At 42.7% G+C, this 25,652-nt stretch overlaps 1 protein-coding gene across 5 annotated transcripts in view; it reads left to right on the top strand.

Moving 5' to 3' along the window:
* The window catches only part of LOC120521818 (NACHT, LRR and PYD domains-containing protein 3-like), a 147,861-nt gene that overhangs the window by 75,773 nt on the left and 46,436 nt on the right, over positions 1-25,652 (top strand). For all 5 annotated transcript variants that reach the window (XR_005632204.1, XM_039743161.1, XM_039743151.1 and 2 more), the window contains exon 13: positions 72-1,761. Coding sequence is in view for 4 of the 5 variants with exons in the window: in XM_039743161.1 (XP_039599095.1) it covers positions 72-1,761 (1,690 nt within the window). In the remaining variant the exon portion in view is untranslated. The remainder of the gene's footprint in view (positions 1-71; positions 1,762-25,652) is intronic.

The following is a 25,652-nucleotide window of genomic DNA, read 5'->3' as shown; positions in this document are numbered from 1 at the left end:
GTCTCTGGTCAGTTGCTCCTCCACTCCTCTGCTCATTCTGTCACCTTACTTGTTCTCATTTTGACTTTCAGACCTCCATGAGGCACACAGACTAATCGTGTCTGAATCCACAAGACCTCTGCATGATCAGCGCACATCTGGAGATCCACTCACTAGTGTGGTGGGCCTTGAGACTCAATACACGGAGCTGATGGTCATCAAACAGGACATTAAAGATGAACTGACAAATGATGGGAAGACTCAGGAAAGACTTGTGGAAGAGGGAGCAACAAAGAACTGTGAGCGAGTCTGGACTGAGCAGCTGTTTAAGACAAGATCAGAAAGTAAAACACCCCCCAAAATCATAATGGTGAGTGGGGTGGCAGGCATTGGGAAGACCACCATGGTCCAGAAGATTATATCTGAATGGGCCAGAGGCACTCAGTACCAGAGGTTTGCATTTGTGTTCCTGTTTACATTCAGGGAGCTCAACCTCCTGGAAAACGATGCACAGATGTCTCTCACCGCACTGATTGTAAGGCACTATAAACATCTCACTCATGACAAACTAATAGAAATCCTGCAGAAACCTGAATCTCTGCTCTTCATACTTGATGGGCTGGAGGAATACAAACACAAACTGGACTTCACAGGCAGTCAGCTCTGCTCAGACCCAGATGATGAGGTGCCTGTCCACATCCTGGTCACCAGTCTGGTCAGTCAGACGTTATTGAAGGGCTGCTCAATCCTGATAACAAGCAGACCACAAGCTCTGGAGTCTATGGACATGGAGAGAGTTGATGAATTTGTAGAAATTGTAGGATTCTTCCCTGAACAAAAACTGATGTACTTTAAGAAGTTCTTTGGTGATGCTGATGTGGGCACCAAGGGTTTTCAGTGCATGAAGGGTAACACCATCTTGTACTCCATGTGTGCCAGCCCCTCATACTGCTGGATTATCTGCTCTGCACTGCAGAGCCACCTCATGACACCTGAAGAAGAGAGAGGAGCTGCCCCCAGAACTGTCACTGAGATCTTTGTGATGTTCCTTCACAACATTCTGACCAATCACAGGCAAGAAGATGAGGACCAAAGAAGGATTTTGATCAGTCTGGGAAAGATGGCTTATTATGGGGTGGACAACAGGACTCATGTGTTTAATGAGAAACAGGAGATGTCCACCTTTGGTATCCAGCCAGTCCTGTCCTCTTCATTCCTCTCTGGCTTTCTCCACAAACAAAGCACTCAGGAGCACACGATGTACACCTTCAACCAGTTCACCCTGCAGGAGTTCATGGCCGCCTGCTCCTTCTACCTCGATCCATCAGGGGGTGTAGAGGAGCTGCTGAAGAAGCGAGACTCGTGTAAAGGGGGCCGATTTGAGATTGTCACTCGATTCCTGGCAGGACTTGCTTGGTGTCCTGTGCTTAAAACAGTGGAGGGAATTCTGGGGGAATTTGAGAGGATGACCACACAGCGGATACAGGAGTGGGTGAGGCAGAAAGCTAAACAGGCGTTACGAGGGGGAGATAAACGTGAAGCTCTGCGAGTTTGTCACTTGATCTGTGAGACTCAGAATGAGAAGGTGATCAGAGACGCCATTGGGAAGAACTTAAAGATGAACTTTAGAAGCATAACTCTGTATCCTCTGGACTGTACTGTGCTGGCCTCTGTCATCAGTTGCAGTGGAGAGCTTAAGGAACTTGACCTGTCATACACACCTCTGACCCTTGAGTGTATCAGGAGACTGGCAAAGGGGCTCAGCTGCTGCAGTGAAGTCTGGTGAGTGATGCGACTTTGACGAGTTCAGTTTGATCTGTCAATAATGGCACTTTATGTAAATGAGAGTCACTGAGGGGCACTGAGCTCCACTGTCATTGGACCTTCTAATAAGCCCCACCCTACTCAACAGGAAGTGATGTCACGCTGTTAATGACATGCTAATAATTATTATTATTAACTATGTTGCCTCATTCTCCGTGACTGTATCCAGCAGGGGGCATTAGCTCCCTTGTTGGAATGAGTTCTTTTGTAATTGTGGCGTGTTACATAACTCAAAACTATACAGATATAATATAAATAGGCGATACCCCTCTATTAGTGATATGGCGGTAAGAAATCACATAGGAGAATAACTTAGCTTTCTTTAATGATGGCTTACGCGGCATGACAGACAAGGAAGCCATGACAAGACCGTCAACGAAGTGGGAGCCTGGAGTATAGAGTCTGCCATTGTTGTTGCTGTGCTGGAAGGATTTTCAGGATTGGATGAAGGTATCTCCCATCTGTCCATTGGCTTCAAAAATGTGCCAGGCAATGTTCCAAGGCTTTATAGTTTTTCTTTATGTGCAGACCCCCACTTTTTTATGCATTTTATGAATTATGCAATTCCAAACAGGATCCAAAAGAGGATGCTGACTTTGACACACAGAATTGCCCATTTCACAGTTTTCCCTGTCTTGTCTTCTAAATCTTGCCTAGCAGTTTTTATATGGTGAACTCCTGTGTGCTAAATCTGGCCTTGTGTTAGCTGTACATGTGAGTAGTAAGAAAAGTGGATTTATAAAATGTTTTTGTACAGAGCACAGTGACATATTAAAACACACTTGATCTTTCATTGTCATCGCTGTCTCAGACTCTTCTGGCCATTAAAGCAGACACTGAGGGTACACCACTGGGGTCATGAAGCAGACTGTACTCTGTTTCATAACACATTGATTACACTGAGATGTTGATTGATCTGTAATTAAACTGTGCCACTATCTTGATACTGAACAGGAAATGAATTGCGTCTTCTGTTTTTATACCAAGTGTCGTGTTTTCAATGAATGTCACAAAATTTTTTCTTTTACTTTTGTCTTCTTCTTTGCTCACTGAACTCCCCTCAGCTCTGTGCCCATTGCTCAAAAACGTTGTGACATAAATTGATTTCTTCACCATTTATTTATCAGTCTGCTTGAAATGTTTTGTCGCCTTTGTGTCTCCAAGGCCGTGGTGATGAAGTTTCCACTAGTCCAACCTGGTGGTCCCCATGTGTGTTTTCTCAATGGTCCTCACAGCTGCTCTTTTCAATATGTGTGTTTCTGAACAAATTAAAAGCTGCACATAATCCTGACTGCCCTGCTCTTTCCATATTGTTGTAACTGAGTGTGTGCAGAAAACAAGAATATGAAACTCCTCACAATCAATTTACAATCAGCGTCCCGGGGACTCAGCACGTGTGTCACGTCTTCATGAGGTGCAGTGCTGAACTGATGGGGTTCTGCTACTCATTGCAATTTACTTTTACAGATTTCTGCCATTCATTGTGTGGGGTATCTGAGGCAGAGGTGCACAGAGGGGTCTCTACATGTATATGGTGGGCTGAAGGGCTGATGGAGGAATGTGCGTTAATGGAATGGCCAGCCAGTGGTTTGGGGGGTGTCAGGCATGCCTCTCATAAAGCTCTTATTTCTGTGGACCTGTCTGTGGGTTAGGGTTTCAGCATCTTTAGTCCAAAACAGAATGTTGGGACCCCAGTGTGGTGAATAAAATGTGAGCTCCTGCTACCGGTCTTTGCCTGGTGGACATGGCAGTGGGTAGTTGTGTTTGTGACGGATTTGTGTTGTTTGCCCCTCTTGATACATTTTCTGTCCATTTGTACTCCTGCACTCTTTCAAACATCTTTATTTCTGATTCGACTCCATGACTTCACAGATTATGGACCTGCGCTCAGTGGTCCACTAGTATCCATACTGGGTGACCTCGGTCTAAACAACATGGCAAAAATCAACACTGACCACTAAAGGACATTTCTGCTATGGCACTTGGCACAAGTCGCCCACATCACTTGGACCCTTTATGTGTGACTCTGATCTCTCTGATCACCTGTGCCATGTAATTCAGTTAGAAATGTTAAAATGAGCTAAACTGGTTAACCCTCTGGCAGCCTTTAAGGTCACACTCTTTGACCCAGGGTTCAGTAATGTGATTCAGATTTTCTATTCTAACATGGTGGTTCTCGTCTCATCCTTATATTTCTCCCTCCTTTCCGATTTAAAGGGGCTCTTAACATGGCTGCACTCTTTCTGTTCTCGTTTAGATCAGGGAGTTAAACTCAAGGTTATTGAGGGCTAAACATAACACTCTCTATACCATCTGGGGGGACGCAATCAGAGGGGGAGTTAGTGGTCGGGGAGCTCTCTGTGTAGGCCTTCCTAGAGTCCTGTTATTTTACCAAAAACAGAATTGATTTTAACAGACTCAGAAATAAAAGGACACTGCAGTCCTGCAAAGTCACTGGAGACTTCAAATGTAATGTGGGATTTGTGTCACTCGAGTGTGGGGGTCCTCAAACTCAGTCTGGGCACCGCAAAAAAGGAGAGCTAAAATATAAGAAATAGTGACATTGACTTTGAGGAAAAAATGGCTTAATACAAGTGACGTTATCTGACCAAGCAGCAAACTCATTTTACTTGAAAAGAAATCCTAAGATACGTTGGTTCAGTCTGGAAATAAGAAAGCTGTGACACGCTGACATTGATCTGTGCCTGACAAGACTTCAGACAGTATTAAATCTACAAATATGAGATGATGATCTTGTTTTAAAAGTCATTTACTAGTTTCTATCTTTGAATTCATGGTACTGGATATTCTTCACTTGATCATGAGTGCGTCTTTAATGCTCCCAGTAGCCAGGAAATCCTAAAATGGAGTCATTAACTGGTTAAACGAATCACAGCAGGTAGGGTGACAATTTGTGTCATTGTCTTTCACGAAAAAGAAACTTACTTCAAATTCAGTGACACAAACTCACGCTCAATTACCTGATTTAAGGACGACACACAAGGCATATTTAAAAATAAATACATTTTTATTAAGTAGCAATGGCCCATGGAAACTTAAATTAGCAAACTTTACTTGAAATAAAAGTAAAACAGGACAAACGACAAACAATCACAATTGTATTTATTTGTAATTACAAATGAATTGTGTGCACAAAGATAAGACAAATGGTCACTTTGATTTATTTTGCACTTTTATCTTTTCTTGTATTTTTCAAATAAAAGCCATAATTAAAACAGTTACATGTGCCATCCTGTATTTTATGCTGAGCAAAATAATTTTTATATAATTGCCCCTTGAACTTGGACCTCCATTCAGTATTTGTGCCCAAAAAAAACAAAAACATTTCAGGGCGTTGATGATTTAAAAAATGAAAATAATTGCAAACAAAACAAGTGAGGACACAATAAACCACATTCTCACCAATTAAACTTGCAGTACCCCAGCACTCTGTAGATCAACCAACAGCCAAATGACAAGAGCCCTTTGAGTAGTGAGATACAAATGTAAAGGCTTTCTGTATTATTATTATACAGCCATTAAAAACTGTTCCCACTGTATTTAGTGTCCAACAAACAATCTCCAGTCAGTGAATGATATTTGTTTAGTAACCTGTGAGGTGTTTGTCATGAAGAGCACCAGGAGGACCTCTGCGTGAATCAGTGACACTCATGCAGCCACACAACTACGTGACACGGAGGGCAGAAGAAGATGACATCAGGTAGAGGGCGCCTTTAGGTAGCACTTCATTGATGGACATTATTACTGGTGTATCACCAAGAGCCAGTGGGCAGTTTAAATAACTCACAAGCAACACTTGGTAAGAAAGATGTTTCTGAAGGCAAACATCAGGGTCTTCTACTGCCTTAAAGAAAAAAAATTGTAAATAATAAATGAACACCAACAACAGCTGATGTTTTAGTTGACAGTTTCATTTCAAGATAATAAACCTTTTAGAACATTCAAACATTAGAACAATCTAGACGAGAACAGGCCATTCAGTCCAACAAAGCTCGCCAGTCCTATCCACTTGTTTCCTCCAAGAAAACATCAAGTCGAGTTTTGAAAGTCCCTAACATCTTACTGTCCACCACACTACTTGGTCACTTATTCCAAGTGTCTATCGTTCTTTGTGTAAAGAAAAACTTCCTAATGTTTGTGCGAAATTTACCCTTCACAAGTTTCCAACTGTGTCCCCGTGTTCTTGATGAACTCATTTTAAAATACAAGTCTCGATCCACTGTACTAATTCCCTTCATAATTTTAAACACTTCAATCATGTCACCTCTTAATCTTCTTTTGCTTAAACTGTAAAGGCTCAGCTCTTTTAATCTTTCCGCATAACTCATCCCCTGAAGCCCCGGAATCAGCCTAGTCGCTCTTCTCTGGACCTTTTCTAGCGCTGCTATGTCCTTTTTGTAGCCTGGAGACCAAAACTAAACACAGTACTCAAGATGAGGCCTCACCAGCTTGAGCATAACCTCCTTGGACTTGTACTCCACACATCAAGGCGCTATATAACCTAACATTCTGTTAGCCTTCTTAATGGCTTCTGAACACTGTTGGGAAGTTGATAGTTTGGAGTCCACTACGACTCCTAAATCCTTCTCATGAGGTGTACTTTCGATTTTCCGACCGCCCATTGTGTATTCAAACTTAACATTTTTACTTCCTATGTGTAATACTTTACATTTACTGACATTAAATTTCATCTGCCACAAATCTGCCCAAGCCTGTCTGCTATCCAAGTCCTTCTGTAATGATATAAGCAGTTCCAAATTATCTGCTAATCCACCTACCTTGGTATCATCTGCAAACTTAACCAGCTTGTTACTTATATTCCTATCTAAATCATTTATATATATTAAAAATAGCAGTGGCCCTAGCACTGCCCCCTGCTGGTCACCACTCTTAACATCGGCCAGTTCTGATGAGGTTCCTCACACCATCACCCTCTGCTTCCTGTGTCTGAGCCAATTCTGCACCCATCTAAAAACATTACCCTGAACTGCCACTTCTTTTAACTTGATGCCCAACCTCTCATGTGGCACCTTATCAAATGCTTTCTGAAAGTCCAGATAAATAATATCATAAGCTCCACTTTGATTGTATCCTTTTGTTGCCTCCTCATAGAATTCCAACATGTTAGTAAAACACGACCTCCCTCTTCTGAACCCATGCTGACTGTTCAGAATAACTCCTGTCCTTGCCATGTGTTGCTCAATCTTATCCTTAATAATTCCTTCCATTAATTTTCCTGTGATGCATGTTAAGTTTACTGGCCTATAGTTGCTTGGATCTGCCTGGTCACCCTTTTTATATAATGGGATGATATTTGGTATTTTCCAGTCCTTCGAATCTCTCCAGTGTGCAGTGACTTCCTAAAAATATGTGTCAAGGGTTTATATCTGTACTCACTAACCTCCTTAAGAACACGAGGATAAATATTATCTGGTCCTGGTGATTTGTTTGATTTCAGTTTATTTAATCTGAGCAGCACTTCTCTCTCTACTATTTCCAAATCCCTCAGTACCTCCTTAGTAGTCTGTGTTTACCGGCAGTTTTTTCCTTTGCAACTTCTTTTTTAAAACTTTATTAATCCACCATGGAGTTTTGTTTAGTTTTCTATTAATTCTAAATTTAGGTCTGTATCTTGTCAACTGATCACCACCTGGTGGTGAGTTGGCTTCGATGGTGGGGGAAGATGCCGGTCAGACCTGGTAGGCCCAAACGTGTTGTGAGGGTCTGCTGGGAACGGCTGGCAGAGTCCCTGTCAGAAGTAGCTTCAACTCCCACCTCCGCAGAACTTCAACCACGCCCCGAGGGAGGTGGGGGACATTGAGTCCGAATGGGCCATGTTCCGTGCCTCTATTGTTGAGGCGGCTGACCGGAGCTGTGGCCGCAAGGTGGTCGGTGCCTGTCATGGCGGGCAATCCCCAACCCGCTGGTGGACACGGCGTGAGGGATGCCGTCAAGCTGAAGAAGGAGTCCTATAGGACTTTTTGTCCTGTGGGTCTCTGGAGGCAGCTGATAGGTACCGCAGGCCAAGCGAACGCGGCTTCGGTTGTTGCTGAGGCAAAACTCGGGCATGGGAGGAGTTTGGAGAGGCCATGGAGAACGACTTTGGACGGCTTCGAGGAGATTCTGGTCCACCGTCCGCGCCTCAGGAGGGGAAGCAGTGCAGTGTCAACACCGTATATAGTGGGGATGGTGCGCTGCTGACCTCACTTCGGGACGCTGTGGGTCGGTGGGAGGAGTACTTCAAGACCTCCTCAATCCCACTAACATGCCTTCCACGAGGAAGCAGAGCCTGGGGACTCTGAGGTGGGCTCTCCCATCTCTGGGACTGAAGTCACCGAGGTGGTCAAAAAACTCCTTGGTGGCAGGGCCCGGGGGTGGATGAGATACGCCGGAGTTCCTTAAGGCTCTGGATGTTGTAGGACTGTCTTGGTTGACACGTCTCTGCAACATCGCATGGACATCGGGACAGTGCCTCTGGATTGGCAGACCGGGGTGGTGGTCCCCCTCTTTAAAAAGGGGGACCGGAGGGTGTGTTCCAACTATAGAGGGATCACACTCCTCAGCCTCCCTGGAAAAGTCTATTCGGGGTTCTGGAGAGGAGGGTCCGCCGGATAGTGAACCTCGGATTCAGGAGGAACAGTGTGGTTTTAGCCCTGGTCGCGGAACAGTGGACCAGCTCTTCACCCTTAGCAGAGTCCTGGAGGGTGCATGGGAGTTTGCCCGACCGGTCTACATGTGTTTTGTGGACTTGGAAAAGGCATTCGACCGTGTCCCTCGGGAATCCTGTGGGGTGCTCGGGAGTATGGGGTACCGGACCCCTGATAAGAGCTGTTCGGTCTCTGTACAACCGTGTCAGAGCTTGGTCCGCATTGCCGCAGTAAGTCGAGCCCGCTTCCAGTGAGAGTTGGACTCCGCCAGGGCTGCCCTTTGTCACCGATTCTGTTCATAACTTTTATGGACAGAATTTCTAGGCGCAGCCAGGGTGTTGAAGGGGTCCGGTTTGGTGGACTCAGGATTGGGTCACTGCTTTTTGCAGATGATGTTGTCCTGTTTGCTTCATCAGGCCGTGATCTTCAGCTCTCTGGATCGGTTCGCAGCTGAGTGTGAAGCGGCTGGGATGAGAATCAGCACCTCCAAATCCGAGAGCATGGTCCTCAGCCGAAAAGGGTGGAGTGCCCTCTCAGGGTTGGGGAGAGATCCTGCCCCAAGTGGAGGAGTTCAAGTATCTCGGGTCTTGTTCACGAGTGAGGGAAGAATGGGCGTGAGATCGACAGGCGGATCGGTGCGGCATCCGCAGTGATGCGGCTCTGCATCGGTCTGTCGTGGTGAAAAGGAGCTGAGCCGTAAGGCAAAGCTCTCAATTTACCAGTCGATCTACGCTCCTACCCTCACCTATGGTCATGAGCTATGGGTAGTGACCGAAAGAACGAGATCGCTGAATACAAGCGGCTGAAATGAGTTTCCTCCGCAGGGTGTCTGGGCTTTCCCTTAAAGATAGGGTGAGAAGCTCAGTCATCCGGGAGGGGCTCAGAGTAGAGCCGCTGCTCCTCCGCATCGAGAGGAGTCAGATGAGGTGGCTCGGCATCTGATCAGGATGCCTCCTGGACGCCTCCCTGGTGAGGTGTTCCGGGCACGCCCAACCGGGAGGAGGCCCCGGGGAAGACCCAGGACACGCTGGAGGGACTATGTCTCCCGGCTGGCCTGGGAACGCCTTTGGGATTCTCCCGAAGAGCTGGAAGAAGTGGCCGGGAGAGGGAAGTCTGGGCCTCTGCTTGCTGCTGCCCCGCGACCCGACCTCGGATAAGCGGAAGAGAATGGATGGATGGATGGAGGTCTGTATCTGTCCGGCATTACATGTAAAACATTTTTAAACCTTGTCAGAAATGGCTGGGTTGGCGACCCGGCCGGGACGCCCAGGAGGACCGGAGGAGGGCTTGTGCCTTCCCCAAACCACGTGGGGGCGACCACCCTGGCTGCTATGGGGGCCCTGTAGGGGCACGTGGTCACTGCCAGGGGGCACCCCAGTGCCTTGGAGACGCTAGACCACCACACCCGGATGTGCTGAGGGGAAGAAGACTGGGGACACCCGGAGTGCTTCCGGGTATGCAGCCGGCACTTCCGCCACACTGAGGTGTGTCGAAGGAAGATTGCCGGAACCCACCTTGAGAACATCAGGGTGTTTATAAAAGGGACCGCCTCCCTTCATTGAATGGCTGCAGTCGGGTGAGAAGAAGGACAGAGCTTGGTGGAGGAGGCAAGGAGGAGGCCTGAAGAAGACTGAAGAAGACTCAGACATTGTGAAGAGACCAGGACTTTGGGGACTTGTGGGGTTTGTGTGGCACTAATGGACTTGTAAATATTGTAAATAAACATGTTGTGGGTGAAATGAACGTGTCTGCCTGTCTGTGTCTGGGCCAGTCTCTACAACCTGTTCCACTGCTCCTCGACTGTCTCCACACTTAAAAGCTTATCCCAGTCTATCCTACTTAGACTTTGTTGCATCTGCTCAAAATTAGCCCTACCAAAGTTCAACTTAACAGTTTTAGTCTTTGCATCTGCACTCTTACAAAATACTGAGAATTGTATGACATTCTGGTCACGTGACCCTAGTGGTCCAATGACTTCTACACCCTCAATTCTATCCTAATTATTACAAAAAATCCAGACAGGCTTCACCCTGTGTTGGTGCTTTAACATGCAGTTTCAGAAAACAGTTGCTGATTACTTCTAAAAACTCCTGCTCTTGTGCTCCTCCATCTGCAAGGTTATCCCAGTTAATATTTGGTTAATTAAAGTCCCCCATGACTATAAACTTGCCTTTTTGATATTACTAAAAAAATGTGTTTTAACACATCACAACCTCTCTACATCTCAAGGACCTCAAGTCAAAGCTTCACTCACATGTCTAAACTTCTTTGGAGGAGCAGCTGGTGACAGAAACAGCAATGGCAGTGATGGCCTGAGTTACTGCTGAGGACCAAATAATGAAAACAGAAGTAATGAAAGGCCAGAGTTGAGCTCATTAGTGTCATGGCTGATCTCAGCAGATTCTTCCACATTCCATAAAACTGAACCTTTTGGCAAAACTCCATCCATCTTTTCTTTTCTTTTTCGATGTGCTGCTTGTTCTCCTTGTCCACAGTGTGATGAAGCTCATCAATAACCTAAAGAACACCTACAGGAATATCCAGACATACAACAGAAATTTAAATGTAATCATTAAAGTTCACATTCTTCATTTAAAAAAAAAATATTACCTTTAACATGTTGTTTACTGAAACACAAGCAAACATTCAAATCAAGTCATTCAGGAGATGCTGACTAGCTTTAGGTTTGAGAAGCCAAATTAACATTTAAAGAAATCTCAAAGTGTGTTCAAATCAGACAACTGAAGATCACCTCAATATAAAATACAATACAATACAATTTATTTTTGTATAGCCCAAAATCACACAAGAAGTGCCGCAATGGGCTTTAACAGGCCCTGCCTCTTGACAGCCCCCCAGCCTTGACTCTCTGAGAAGACAAGGAAAAACTCCCAAAAAACCTTGTAGGAAAAATGGAAGAAACCTCGGAAAGACAGTTCAAAGAGAGACCCCTTTCCAGGTAGGTTGGGGAGTGCAGTGGGTGTCAAAAAGAAAGGGGTCAATACAATACAATAAACAGAACAGAACAAATCCTTAATACAGCATAAAATAAAAATTTTAGAAGTACGGAGCAGTTTAACAGTAGATGATATCACATAATAGATTTGATATTTTTAGAGTCCTGGAGACCTCATCCATCAAGCTGCCTCCCCATTTGGCCATTCCACAGCTGAAACGCTGCCAATCCGATGAAAGGACCCTCTTTCCCATGATTCCTGTGATCCTCCATCAGGGATGACTTTACCATAGGCAGGCAAACAACTTGGCAGGTGGGCCGTGGCACCAATGCCACATTTGAGTACCGAGAAAGAAACAGAATAGGTGAGGGTTAGTATTCAAATATAATTATCATGTTACTTATGTTATAGTGCTAATGACTAACAACAGAGATGCAGTCTGTACAGTTAATCAGCAGCTCTAGTCAGGATATGCTAAACTGAAGTAGTGAGTCTTCAGCCGGGATTTAAAGGCTGAGACTGAAGGGGCATCTCTTATGGAAGCAGGAAGACCATTCCACAGTTTAGGGGCCCTGTAACTAAAAGCTCGACCTCCCACTGTTATTTTATTAATCCTTGGAATCCTAAGCAGACCGGCATCTTGAGATCTTAATGTGCTCAGGTTTGTAAGTCATGATAAGTTCAGACAAGTAAGCCGGACCTTGGCCATTTAATGCTTTATATGTTAAAAGGAGGATTTTGAAATCTGCCCTAAACTTAACTGGGAGCCAGTGTAAGATTTAAGAACTGGAGTTATGTGTTCATATTTTCTTGTTCTTGTAATAATTCTTGCAGCGCATTTTGGATTAACTGGAGGCTGTATAGAGAACAGTTTGAACAGCCAGTGAACACCGCATTGCAGTAGTCAATCCTACTAGAGATAAATGCATGAATTAATTTCTCACAATCCTGTTTATTTAGAAAGCGCCTTAATTTCCTAACATTTTTAAGATGGAAAAACATGTTTTGGACAACTTTGTAATATGTGCTTTAAATGACATGCTAGAGTCAAAGATAACTCCTAGATTGCGGGCTGATTCAGTAAAATTAATTGGGATTCCAACTGAGTTAAATGACGACAAAATATTGCTGTGATCAGCGTCATTCCCTCCAACAATTAACATCTCTGTTTTATCTGTATTTAAAGACAAGTAGTTCTCATTCATCCATTCCTTTAATTCACTAACACAACTAATTAAAGACAACATCGGAGAAACTTCATTTGATTTAAATGAAAGGTATAACTGGGTGTCATCTGCATACGAGTGAAAATTAACATTATGTTTCCTAATGAGAGATCCCAGTGGAAGCATGTAAAGTGAAAACAGTAAAGGTCCCAGTACTGAGCCCTGCGGACACCATATTGAACTTCTGTGTATAATGATGGAGTACTGTCTGCACATTTCTGTACATACTGGAATCGATTTGATAAATAAGAACTGAACCAAGTGAGCATGGGCCTGTAAGCCCAACATCGTTTTCTAGCCTGTGCAGTAAAATCGAATGGTCAATGGTGTCAAATGCTGCACTTAAGTCCAACAACATAATTACAGTGGAATTTCCTTCATCAGAGGATATCAGAATGTCATTTACAACCCGTGTTAGTGCCGTTTCTGTACTATGACCAGTGCGAAAGCCAGACTGGAATTTCTCAAATAAATTGTAATGTGTAAGGTGTGACTGAAGCTGACTGGCGACTACTTTTTCTAGTATTTTAGAGAGAAATGGTAAATTTGAAATAGGCCTATAATTATTTAGTATGTGTGGGTCTAGGTCTGACTTTTTAAGTAAAGGTTTAATGACTGACACTTTTAGTGCATCAGGTACTGTGCCATGCAGTAATGAACTATTGATAACGGTTAGAATAGGCGCTGCAAGAACATCCATTGCACTTTTTACTAGTTTTGTTGGCACTGGATCTAGGGAACAAGTAGTGGGCTTCATTTTAGTAATTAAAGTTAAGACTTCCTGGTGAGTTACAGGATTAAAATTACTAAAGTGCTGAATGCAATGTGCGACAGGGTCTGCTAAGCTAGTATTTGGTTTGTACTGTGATGCTGAGATCTGGGATCTTATATTTTTAATTTTCTCATTGAAGAAGGTCATAAAGTCGAGCTTTAAAGTGAGCTTTTTTATATTTATTTACACTCTCTGTCCATGCAATTTGAAAGACATGTAGCTTTGTTGTTCTCCATCTGCGCTCCAGTTTTCGACACTCTAATTTAAGAGCTCTAGTATTTTCATTAAACCAGGGAGAGTTTCTATGTGCTTTGATCACTTTTGTTTTAAGGGGAGCCACTGTGTCCAAAGCATCTCTCAAGGTCACATTATAATGTGATATTAGCTGATCTAAATGGTTTTCCACAATTACACTCGACTCACTCAAAGTATCGATACATTTTGAAACAGAATTACAATCTAGATGTCGCACTGTCTTTGATTTAATCTGTGAGTGCGTTGGCAAGGGCAGAACTAAATCAAATGTAATTAAGTTGTGATCAGAAATAACTTCATTTAATGCAGTAATATTTAAATTTTAAATTTCAACTTTGTAAATTATAATTAAATCTAATGTATGGTTATGATTATGAGTTGGACCTTTGACAATCTGACAAAATCCTACTGAATTTAACAAATAAGTAAAACATTTGCTAAAAGTGTCAGTTTCCACATCAATGTGTACATTAAAATCCCCCACCAGTACTACGTGATCATAATTTATAGTGTGGCACACGGCTGGGGTTGGAGCCAGCCAGGACACCCAGGAGGACCGGAGGAGGGCTTGTGCCTCCTCCAGACCACGAGGGGGCGACCGCCCTGGTTGTGTTGGGGTCCACAGGTAGAGGGCTTGGAAGTCCAACACTGTAGGGGCTCGTGGTCATCTCCAGGGGGCACCCCAATGCCTTGGGAGCCCTGGACCTCAGCACTTCTGCCGTACCAGGAAGTGCTGGGGGGAAGAGGAGCAGGGACACCTGGAAGACTTCTGGCTACACAGCTGGTGCTTCCGCCACACGGGGGTGTGTTGGCGGAGGCTCCTCAGAAAGCACCTGGAGCCCGTCCGGGTGTCCATAAAAGGGGCTGCCTCCCTCCATTCGAGAGCAAGAGTCGGGTGGAAGAGGATGGAGCTCAGAGGATAGGAGTGGAGGCGGTCTGAAGAAGGCAAGAAGGAATTGTTGTGCGGCCAGGACTTGAAGGGGTGATTGGTGCTGCGGCACTGGGTTGTGAACTTTATGTCTGTAAATAGTGTTGTAAATAAATGTGTGTGGTGAACCAACATGACTGCCTGTCTGTGTCCGGGCTGTGCCCCACAATAGCCAAATCAGATAGAAAGTTGCTAAATTCAGTCATGAACAATGAATATGGCCCTGGTGGTCTGTAGACTAGCACTATAATTGTGTTGGAATCTGTTTTAACATTTAAAATGAATGCCTCAAAGGATGTAAAGTTGCCTAGATTTTTGGGAGTGATTTGCATTTTGTTACAATAAATTATTCCAAGTCCTCCTCTTCGACCAGAATCTCTAGACTTATGAAGGAACGAGTATCCATCTGGTGACGCCTCAGCTAGGGGAACAGTGTCATATTTACTAAGCCATGTTTCAGTGAGAAGACACAGATCAGATTTTGTACTTAATATTATATCATTTACCAAAACAGCTTTAGTGCCAAGAGAGCGAATGTTCAATAAACAGCATTTAAAACTGCATGGTTCTTTCTGAACTGCTGATATATTTTTTTTTAATTTGAATTAAATTTCTATTACAAATGCCCCTGGTGGAGTGTCTGGATTTATCCCTTGGTCTAATTATACACCTTATTTTTTGGTTATCAATTAATTTATGGTTTGTATCAAGACTAAATTTACTGGATGCCCCAAGACAGGGATTTTGGGTAACAGCTTCAGGATAGCAACAGGTGGGATAAACAACAGCCTGTGATTTAAGATCACATGACTGCAGCCTGGATGGTGCTCTAATCAGTCAACCAGGCAGTTTTGCTGCCATATTTTGGGATAATACATAAGATCCCCTCCAGTTAAGATGAAGACCATCTCTTCTGAAAAATCCAGGCCTTTCCCAAAAATCATCCCAATTGTTCACAAATGCTATGCTTTTATTTGCACACCAGGTTTCTAGCCAGCAGTGAAAGGGAATGCAATCTGCTATAAATCACATCCCCTCTATATAATCTTGGTAAGGGACCAGATACAATTAAATTCCGACATTTTCTTTTAGCTTTGGTGCATAGAGAGATGAAGTTCCGCTTTAATACCTCAGATTGCTGTAAATAAATATCATTAGTGCCGACATGCAGCAATAAGGTAGATACTTCATCGTCTGCAACACGGTCCAATGCAGCCTCTATGCCAGAAATCTTGGCCCCTGTGAGGCATTTAACATTAACTGCTGGTTTAACATAGTTTGGAATTCTAACATTCCGCACTATGGAATCGCCAATTATGAGCACTTTATTATTCTCAGTTTCCACAGGCGCGCTGCGGAGTGCTGAGAATCTGTTCTGAGTCCGAACTGGTGACCTGGGTGCCGAGGGACTACATTTTGGCTTCTTAGACCTCCGTCTTACTGTTACCCACTCGCCCTGAAGCTGAATTGGTGCTGCTGACTTCGGCCGCGCACTGACTACAGTGGGACCTGGAGAGACTGAAGCTGAATCAGATGTAGCCGAATTGTCTAAACAAACCGAGTCGATCCAATTTTCAGTTTGCCTAATCGCTATCAGGTTCTTAACGCGGTCCTCCAATTTGCATATTTTCCCGACCAACTCTAAATTAACTAAACACTTTTGGCAGGTGAAGGTGTCTACACTGTCGGCCGGAAAACCTGAGCTGTACATACTGCAGGACACACAACATATAAACGTGCCCTCGATGGGCAGAGAGCAGATAGAACTTATGTTTAGTGTTGATGTCATCTTCGCCGTTTTTGTAGTAACTTCGGTGCTTCGTTGCTTTCTGCGTTCAGCTGAATCACTAAGAGACTGACGGCTTTAAGTTTCCACCACCCACCTAGCGATCGACTTTGATTTCTCACTTCTGGTTATTTCTCCTGGTCAGCTGCTGGCTTTACTTCAGTTGAACTTATTCAGGTGTTTGCGAAGGGCTATGTGTCTGTGGGAGATGCTGCTGCTCTGTGCTTCCGCTCACTGCTACTCTTAAGAGGTGTGGCCTGAAAGAGGGGAAAGAAACTTACCGATGTTAGGAACAATGAAATACGCTTTCAGAAATGTTACCATAATGTCCTCCGCATTTCAAAATATCTCAAATCAATTTTACGTACTTGAAGATGTCAGAAGTTAATTTCAGATTCCTCAAATGGCCTAAGAAGTTCTTTTCAGATTTCTGGAAATGCATTTCAGTGCTTAGAAAGTGGATAAGCAGCCATTAATTCACTGGAAATAACTTTAAATGTATTTCATAAAATGATATTCTGATAACTTTAAATGACTTACAGTACAGTACTTTTGAAGATATCTTATAAAGTATTTAAGATACATTGAAATAAAAGTCGACATAAGTTAAAATATCTTGTAAGATATCTGAGAACAGAAGCCAAATTTAAAATATCAGGAAGTCAGTTTGAGATATCTGGAAAAATATTTATTTGCATTAATAATTCACTTTAATAGTTTAAAATATATATCTAAAATGTACTTTAAGACATTTCTAGAAATTATGTCAGCCTATCATATTACTCGAGATGTTAGGCTCATGTTCAACTAGAGTTCACTTGCTGTGGGCACGTTTGCTTTAGTTACCCTTTAATGGCCAGTAATCATATTCTGCAGTTTGTTCTTTTGTTTCGTCCACCTCTTGACAAACACGTTGAGCTGGTCTGTATGCAGTTTGAGCTGTGTGAAGTTTCCTTTGATAAGATTAGCGTCATTCACCATTTGGATCATGCAGAAAAAAGAAAAAAATCATGCAAAACACATGGCGCTCTCACTCTCTGTCTCTCTCTCTCTCTTTCACTCTTTCTCCCATTGATCACATGGAAGCTATCATTTTGTGGTGGGGTTGAAATGTTGTGTGAACAGATTATAAATGATTAATTATAAATGTTTTTTGTTCCTTCAAACTCCAACAAATAATAACTGCAGAGACAGTTGGTAACTCAACAGGATTTTTACTCCATTATGGAACTGAGATAGAAACACTTCCTTTTTCCCACAAGGCAAAGCACAAAACATTTGTTTATGTAAATTGGGGTATTAACATTGGTGCTTAACTAGAACAAAAGACACACTCCTCCCCTGGAAAAGTACAGTGCACATTGTGTTCAGCACAAGAACACACATTCAAGCTGAAGCCATCTTTTTGGGAGAGGGTGAACTTCTGTCACATTCTTGAGGTTGAGTCTTATAAATCTAGACAGTGAGAAGGCCGCCTGTGTTGAGCAGGATAACGACATTCAGTGTAAACGTCTGTTGAAAGGGAAATCATTAAAGGAGATGTCAAAGGTTTTCTAGCTGACTCTTCCTCATTTACAGATATAGCTGATGGAGTTTCTGTTTTCTCTATAGATGGTACTTTTTACAGGCCACTAGTTTCCACTGCTGTCGGAATTCACTTCAGGACAATCCATGTCTGGCATCTCAGTTGATGCTGGTAATCCCTGCTACATCTGATCCATATGTCTTCCCTAAACAGTGGGAAGTGTAAGAGACAGGTCTCCTCTGACTGATTACAGCAGCAGGAACCCATTTAGATTTGTTGTTAAAAAATGATGAAACACTCCGTCTTTCACTTTCTTGTCTCAATGTTCAGTTTGTTTTTGATGATGATGATGTACCACTTGTTTTTTTTCTGGTAGCTTTAGTAACTTACACATTGTACAAAGTTGTGTCTTCATCAATAAGATGGCAGGTGTAGCTGTAGTGGTGGTGTTCTCTTAACTCTGATAAGACAGTAAGAACTGATTTAACTGCGGTGGGCTGGCGCCCTGCCTGGGGTTTGTTTCCTGCCTTGCGCCCTGTGTTGGCTGGGATTGGCTCCAGCAGAACCCCGTGACCCTGTAGTTAGGATATAGTGGGTTGGATAATGGATGGATGGATGGATGGAGCTGACTTAAATGAGTATGAAGAGAGCCTTCATCTTGTGATGCCTTCAGTGTTTGCTTCACTGTCTGTATGAACCGTTCTGCTAACCTGATCGTTGAAGGGCAGTGAGGGGCAGAGTGAATGTGCAGAACTCCATTGACTTGTGGGAAAATGACAAATTCTTGTGACACAAACCGAGGACCGTTATCACTCACATACTGCTCTGGGGAGCAAGAAAGACAAAATAATTTCTCTAACCAGTCAGTTGTTTTAACAGCAGTTGTTAAGTGCATAACAGAAATCTCTGGCCACTTACTGTAGGCACCCACAACCACCCGGAACATCTTTTCTTCAAAGGGGCCTGTGAAGTCCACATGGTGTCATGCTTGGGTCACAGAATTGCACAGAAACACAGGAGACTGTAGAGACAGGAACAAACATGTCTCTTTAATAAAATGAGCTCAGTATGCAGTTAGTTCTTGATTAAAGAATAGACAAACATCATAGGGGAGCACAACGGGAACGGGACCCCCAACAGGAGCAGAGGATGTCTGGGGGAGGAGAGACAAACAAAGCAATCAGCCAACAAGGACAGGTGATGTTCAGACTTTTAAGTATGCATAGCATAGCATGAGAAGCATATCACATGACAGAGCAGCTGCAAGTAAGCCCATCAAGTAAGGGAGCAATGTGAAAGTAGACTATCAGCGTTTTTAAGAGGGGTTTTTTGAGAAGCGTCCATGTCTTCTAGGAATTTGTTCATCCCCCCTGCTCACATCCCCTCCATCAGCTTTATTCACATTTTCATGAATTAAGTGGCACTCCAAACCAGGTTCAAACAGGAGTGACAGGACATCAGCATTAACGTGTTCAGGGCCAGGTCGATGCCTGACAGTAAAACTATAAAGTTGCAAGCTCAAGAACCATCTCATGAGACGAGAGTTCGTATCTTTCTAATGGTGTAACCATTGAAGTGGAGTGTGATCAGTCACTAATGTGAAATTTCGACCCCATAAGTAATAACGAAGCACTTCCACAGCCCAGTTAATCGCCAAACATTCTTTCTCAATAGTCGAATAATGGCGTTCCCTTAGAAGTAATTTTCATCTCAAAAATGTGATAGGGTGCTCCTCCCCATCAAAAAACTGAGACAGGACGGCGCCTAAACCAAATGCACTTGCGTCCGTCTGTAGAACAAAATCCTTATAGAAAAACCAGGTAAGAAGACAAAACAGTTTTCAAATCACAAAAGTAACATTCTCAAACTTCTGCCCATAAAAAAGGGCGGTTCTTTTAGCCTCTAATAAGATCAGAAAGAGGAGCAGCCCTATTTGCAAAGTCAGGGATGAATCTTCTGTGATAATCAGCAAGCCCCAGAAAAGCACAAACTTGTTTCTGCATTTCTGTACGTGGGTAAGCAAGCAACTCTTCCGATTTTCTAAATTGTGGCCAGAGTAAACCCCTGCCCATTGAATAACCCAGATAATGAGTCTCAGACATACCCAATTTACAATTCTTAGGGTTAGCTGTCAAGCCAGCATGTCTCACGCTACCAAGGACAGACTGAAGATGTTCTAAATGCATTTGCCAATCATTTCTGAAAATCACAACAACATCAAGGTATTCCCCGGAATTTTCAGAATGAGGATGCAAGATCTGATCCATCATACGCTGGAAAGGTAGAGGCGCACCATGAAGACCAAACGGGAGTCTAGTAAATTCATAAAGTCCATGAGGATTCGCAAATGCTGTTTTCTCACAACTGCCAGCCTCAAGAGGCACCTGCCAGTAACATTTTGTGAGATCTAATGTGGAGATATAGGACGCCTCACCCTGTTTTTCCAACAGCTTGTTAACATGGGGCATTGGATAAGCATCAGATTTAGAGAAATCGATACAGAAGCGAACTGGGACTAATACAACCGGACTGCACCAGTCACTTTTACTTTCACAAATTACACCTAATGCCAGCATTTGTTTGGCTTCCTCATGCACAATATTCAGTCGCGCTTCCAGGATCTGAAATGGGCGCATCTGCACCCTAACACCGGGTTCAGTAGTGATTTTATGTTCTGAAAGTTTAGTCACACCCGGCAAGTCTGAAAAAACATCAGTGTTCCGTTCAATCAAAGTTAACAACTCTGACTTTAGCGAGTTTCCTCCTCTTGGTACCACTTGTCATGCTTGGGTCACAGAATTGCACAGAAACACAGGAGATTGTACAGACAGGAACTTTATTCAAACACTTCAAACAAACATGTCTCTTTCATAAAATGAGCTCAGTATGCAGTTAGTTCTTGATTAAAGAATAGACAAACATTATAGGGGAGCACAACGGGAGCGGGACCCCCAACAGGAGTAAAGGATGTCTGGGAGAGAGAGAAACAATGCAATCATCCAAAAGGACAGGTGCTGTTTAAACTTTAACGTATGTGTACCGACGCACAAGAAACATATCACGTGACAGAGCAGCCACAAGTAAGCCCAGCAAGTAAGGGATCAATGTGAAGGTAGACTACCAGCGTTTTTAAAAGGATTTTTTTTAGGAGTGTCTGTGTCTTCTAGGGGTGCATTCAGCCCCCATGCTCACAATGGATACACTGCCAAGCCTTTTCAGGCCAGTCCCATAGGTGAAGCGGTTCCAGCTGTGGGGCATTTCTAATCTTCTGACAAGAAGCACATGCCTTGGCCCTCTCATCAATATGTTCATCTAATCCTGTGGAACAAAAATAACTCCTCACAATCTCCTTCATGTGGACAATACCATTATTACTTGCATTAAAATGTTGGATCAAAGTTTTTCTCAGTGGTTGAGGGATGAGGACACTGTGACCCCAAAGAAGACCACCGTCCTGCATTGACAGTTCACCTTTTGTAGAAAGGTAGGGTTTCAGTTCCAGTGAGGTGCTAAGGCTTTTACCATCAAGAACCTTGTCCATTACTTTAGCCAGTATTCTGAGTGAATCGATTTACTTGACTTGAGGTCACAGGTCTCTTGTTTGTGTGCTTAAAATAAAAAAATATCTATCTGTGGTCTCTCTGAACAGGTAACTGGCAGTGGTAAACGTGAGAGACCATCTGCATTGGAATGCAACTCATATTTGTGATGTTTAATATCATAGGTATGGGCTGATAAGAGCAATTCCAGTCTTTGCATTCCGCTAACTGCTAGAGATGGTGTACCAGCATGAGGCCCAAAGATGGTAGTAAGGGGTCAATGATCGGTAAGAAGGGGAAATTGTTTCCCAAACAGGTACCTTAGCTTAGCGTTCTTAGCTTTGGTTATAGTTTGTTCACATTCTTCAGTACACTTATAAGCCTTGTTTTGACATAATAACTGATGCAATGGCTTTGAAAGGGTTGCCACATTTATGTTCCATAATAGTTAAGAAGTCCCAGAAACAAATGTAATTGGCTTACATCCTGAGGGGCAGGTGTCTTGTAAAGTCCACAAGAGTCATTTACATGTGTTGTAATATTCTATAGAAGACTTTAAAAACTCATTTTATCCTTACAAACCTTCAGGCCATTTTCTTTTAAGCACTGAATGGGGGCATCCAAATGTCAAACATGTTCTTCTTCATCCCTTCCAGTCACAATAATCTCGTCCACCTAACACTGGACCCCTGGATGTCAACTTGAAATTTGGTCCATTGCTCTTTAGAATCGAGCTGGAGCCGAGGGCATTCCAAATGATAGACAGCACTAACAGAAGAGGCCCTTAGGGGTCACAATAGTTAACAATTCTCTACACTTTGGCTTGACATGTATTTGGAGATATGTCAGGGACAGGCCTATTTTGATGAATTTCTGTCCACCAGCAAGACCTGCAAACAGATAATCTATTTGTGGAAGTAGGTACTGTTCTACAGACACTTTAAAGTACCCACATATTCAAGTTGACCCATCCTTTTTTATCACGGGTACAATAAGAGAAGCCCATTCACTTACACTCACAGGTTCCAGAACACCAGACTTAATTAAGGAATCCAATTCAGCTTCAGTGTTTGGTCAAATAGCATAAGGAGTTAGCCAGACCTTCAGAAGTTTTGGTTGACTGTCAGATTTAGTGGTAAGTCTGGCAATGATGCCCTTCATGCTCCCCAGCTCACCACAAAACAACTCAGCATGTCCATTAAAGGAATGCATCCAATCTTGTTTCCCCTCTGAGCAGCATAGACACATTTGGCCAATCCAATGTGATTTTGTTTCACCATCATCTCCCCAATAATGACAGGTAATCTCCTTCCACTACATGAAGTGCTAACGTGGCTTCCTGTCATCTTTCTCATCCCTCTCACATTCACAGGTTCACCTGTTTTTAGCGCTATATTAGCTTTCATACTGGAAGGTGTCACAGGAGTTTATAGTACATCTCATCTGACACCAGAGAAACAACTGCCCCTCTGTCCAACACCATGCGTACTTCTTGTCCTTCCAATAATGGAGATTCCTGGTATCCCAGTGAGTCACTTTCAAGACTCAAAATATTCCCAAACACGTCATCTTCAGAGGTGTCCCTTTCCACTGCTGTTTCTAATTCTTGAAGCTGCATTAAGTGAATGAACTTTTTTTTTTTTTTTTCTAAATGCTGTCTTTTTGCTGCCCTGTCTATAATTTCTCTCTGTAGCTTTCTTGCATTTCAATGCTCTCGTTGTGACCCTTTTTGCCCCAATTCCTGCAGTCCCAGTCTTTAAACCTGCAGTCTGGAGCTAAATGACCTTGATTTGTCGCAATGATAGCAGGGCCTTCTACAAGCCTCCTTCCTCTTTATCTGTAATTGATGAAGTTGCTCAGATATGTACAGCTGCTGAACCTCTTTAGCTTCCACTGACACACTTTTCTTTTTTTTTTTTTTTAATTTTTATTTATTAATTTTATTACAATCAATACATAGCAATCAAGTTTTTACAAAAAAAAGAATTATGCTAAGAACAGATCGATCCCCACCCTGAAAGAGAAAGCAAGCCAAACGGTGTAAAATTTAAGGCTTGTAAAAATACCTAAATTAATAAATTCTCTGTGCTTTATATAATCATTTCAAAATATTACTGATTAGATCCTGCCATGTTTTGAAAAAAGTCTGTACAGATCCTCTAACTGAGTATTTGATTTTTCCAATTTCAAATAATATAACACATCGGTTTCCCACTGACTTAAAAGAGGAGAGTTTGGGTTCTTCCAGTTTATCAGAATGAGTCTGCGTGCCAAAAGTGTAGTGAATGCAATCACAATTTGTTTGTCTTTCTCCACTTTAAGACCCTCTGGAAGAACCCCAAACACAGCTGTTAATGGGTTAGGAGGGATTGTGAGTCCAAGGCTGTCTGAGAGGTAATTAAAAATTTGTGTCCAGAATAATGTTAATTTGGTGCAGGCCCAGAACATGTGACCCAGTGAGGCTGGGACTTGGTTGCAACGTTCGCAGGTTGGATCTCACCCTGGAAACATTTTGGAGAGTTTTAGTCGAGACAGATGTGCTCGATGTATAATTTTAAGTTGTATAATTGTATGCTTTGCATATGGAGCTCGAGTGAATTCTCTGCATTGCTACTTTCCACTCCTTTTCTGATATATTAATTGAGAGATCTTTTTCCCAGTGTCCTCTTGGATCTTTGAAAGGGAGGGATTGTAAAATGATTTTATATATTGTAGAGATGGAGTCTAAGTGCTTGAGATTTAGCAATATTTTTTCCAGCATGGATGAGGGTGCAAGATGAGGAAAATCGGGACGGTTCTGTTTAACAAAGTTCCTGATATGAAGATAATGAAAGAAATGTGTAGCTGGAATGTTAAATTTGGAATGTAATTGTTCATAGGATGCAAAGACGTTGTCTATATAAAGATCTCTAAGCAAGTTAATTCCAAATTTTTTCCAGATATTAAAACTGCACATGTTTGTGAAGGTTGAAAGAGGTGGTTCTTTTGCAGGGTGCCACAGAAAGAAGCTTCTCCGTCTTAAAATGCTTTCTACATTGGTTCCAGATTCTAAGTGAGTGGAGCACAATTGGGTTATTAGTGTATTGCCGATAATTCCACTGACACACTTTTCAAGGGTTAGGCCACTTTCTCTCAGAAACCATTTTTTTATGGCTTCACGTCTCAGTCCACATACCAGTCTATCTCAGATTGTGTCATTGAGCACCTCTTTGAATTCACAGCGTTCAGATCATCTCTTTAGTGCTGCCACAAACATCATCACTGAATCCCCTTCCTCCTGATTTTGCTTGTGTACTCTAAACTGTTCAGCAATTACTAAAGGCTTTGGTGAAAAATGTCCACTCAAAACTCCAACAATCTGCAAATGTGATTTCTCTCCAGGCTGATCTGGTGGGACAAGACTACTCAGTAAGTTGAATGTTTTTGCTCCCATAACACTGAAAAAATTAGGAACTCATTTTTCATCTGTACTTGAAACATTCCATATACGAGCTCCACTGCTACACGTTCTCATCAAAAGGTCCTAATACTCCAATAACAGCAGACATCTTGAACTTAAAACAGAATCACCGCCACTATTGCTTCACAATAAGGTGAGTTTACACCTGAATATTCTTCTATTACTATTATTGGTACTCACAGCTGCTTCCTTGTGCTGGCTATGCTTCCTTCGTGGCAAAAAACAGCACGCCTTATTTTTTCTGATTTCACTTCTGATTATTAATGGAGTAATATTCATTGCTCCTTTGCAATTATTACCACAGAGTATGCATTCAGATTTCCTGTTCACCACCTTTTGTGGTGTTGCTTCCAAATCCAGCAAATAACAACTACAGAGAAGGAAGGAATCTCAATGTGCTCTTTACGCCATGATGGATCTGAGGTACCCACACTTCCTTTTTCCTTTAAGGCAAAGCTCAACAAATTTGTTTATGTAAATTGGGGTATTAACATTGGTGCATAACAGAGGCAAATGCATAACAAAATGTATGGATTAATATTAGGTGTATATAAATGAAAGACCTGTGTGTGTATTGAGCAGTCTAGTCTGCTCACGCTCAAGTACAGCTACATGATGGCACATGAATGCACTTTTATATATTTTTTTGCATGCACCTCACTTCACGCTATAAAAGACTTGCATGCAGCAAATGTCACTGTACAATGACAATGTTGTGCTAATGACACAGACG

Source organism: Polypterus senegalus, chromosome 2 (genome assembly GCF_016835505.1).
Source record: "Polypterus senegalus isolate Bchr_013 chromosome 2, ASM1683550v1, whole genome shotgun sequence".
In the NCBI taxonomy this organism is placed as follows: Eukaryota; Metazoa; Chordata; class Cladistia; order Polypteriformes; family Polypteridae; genus Polypterus; species Polypterus senegalus.
This window is presented reverse-complemented; position numbering and strand designations above follow the sequence as displayed.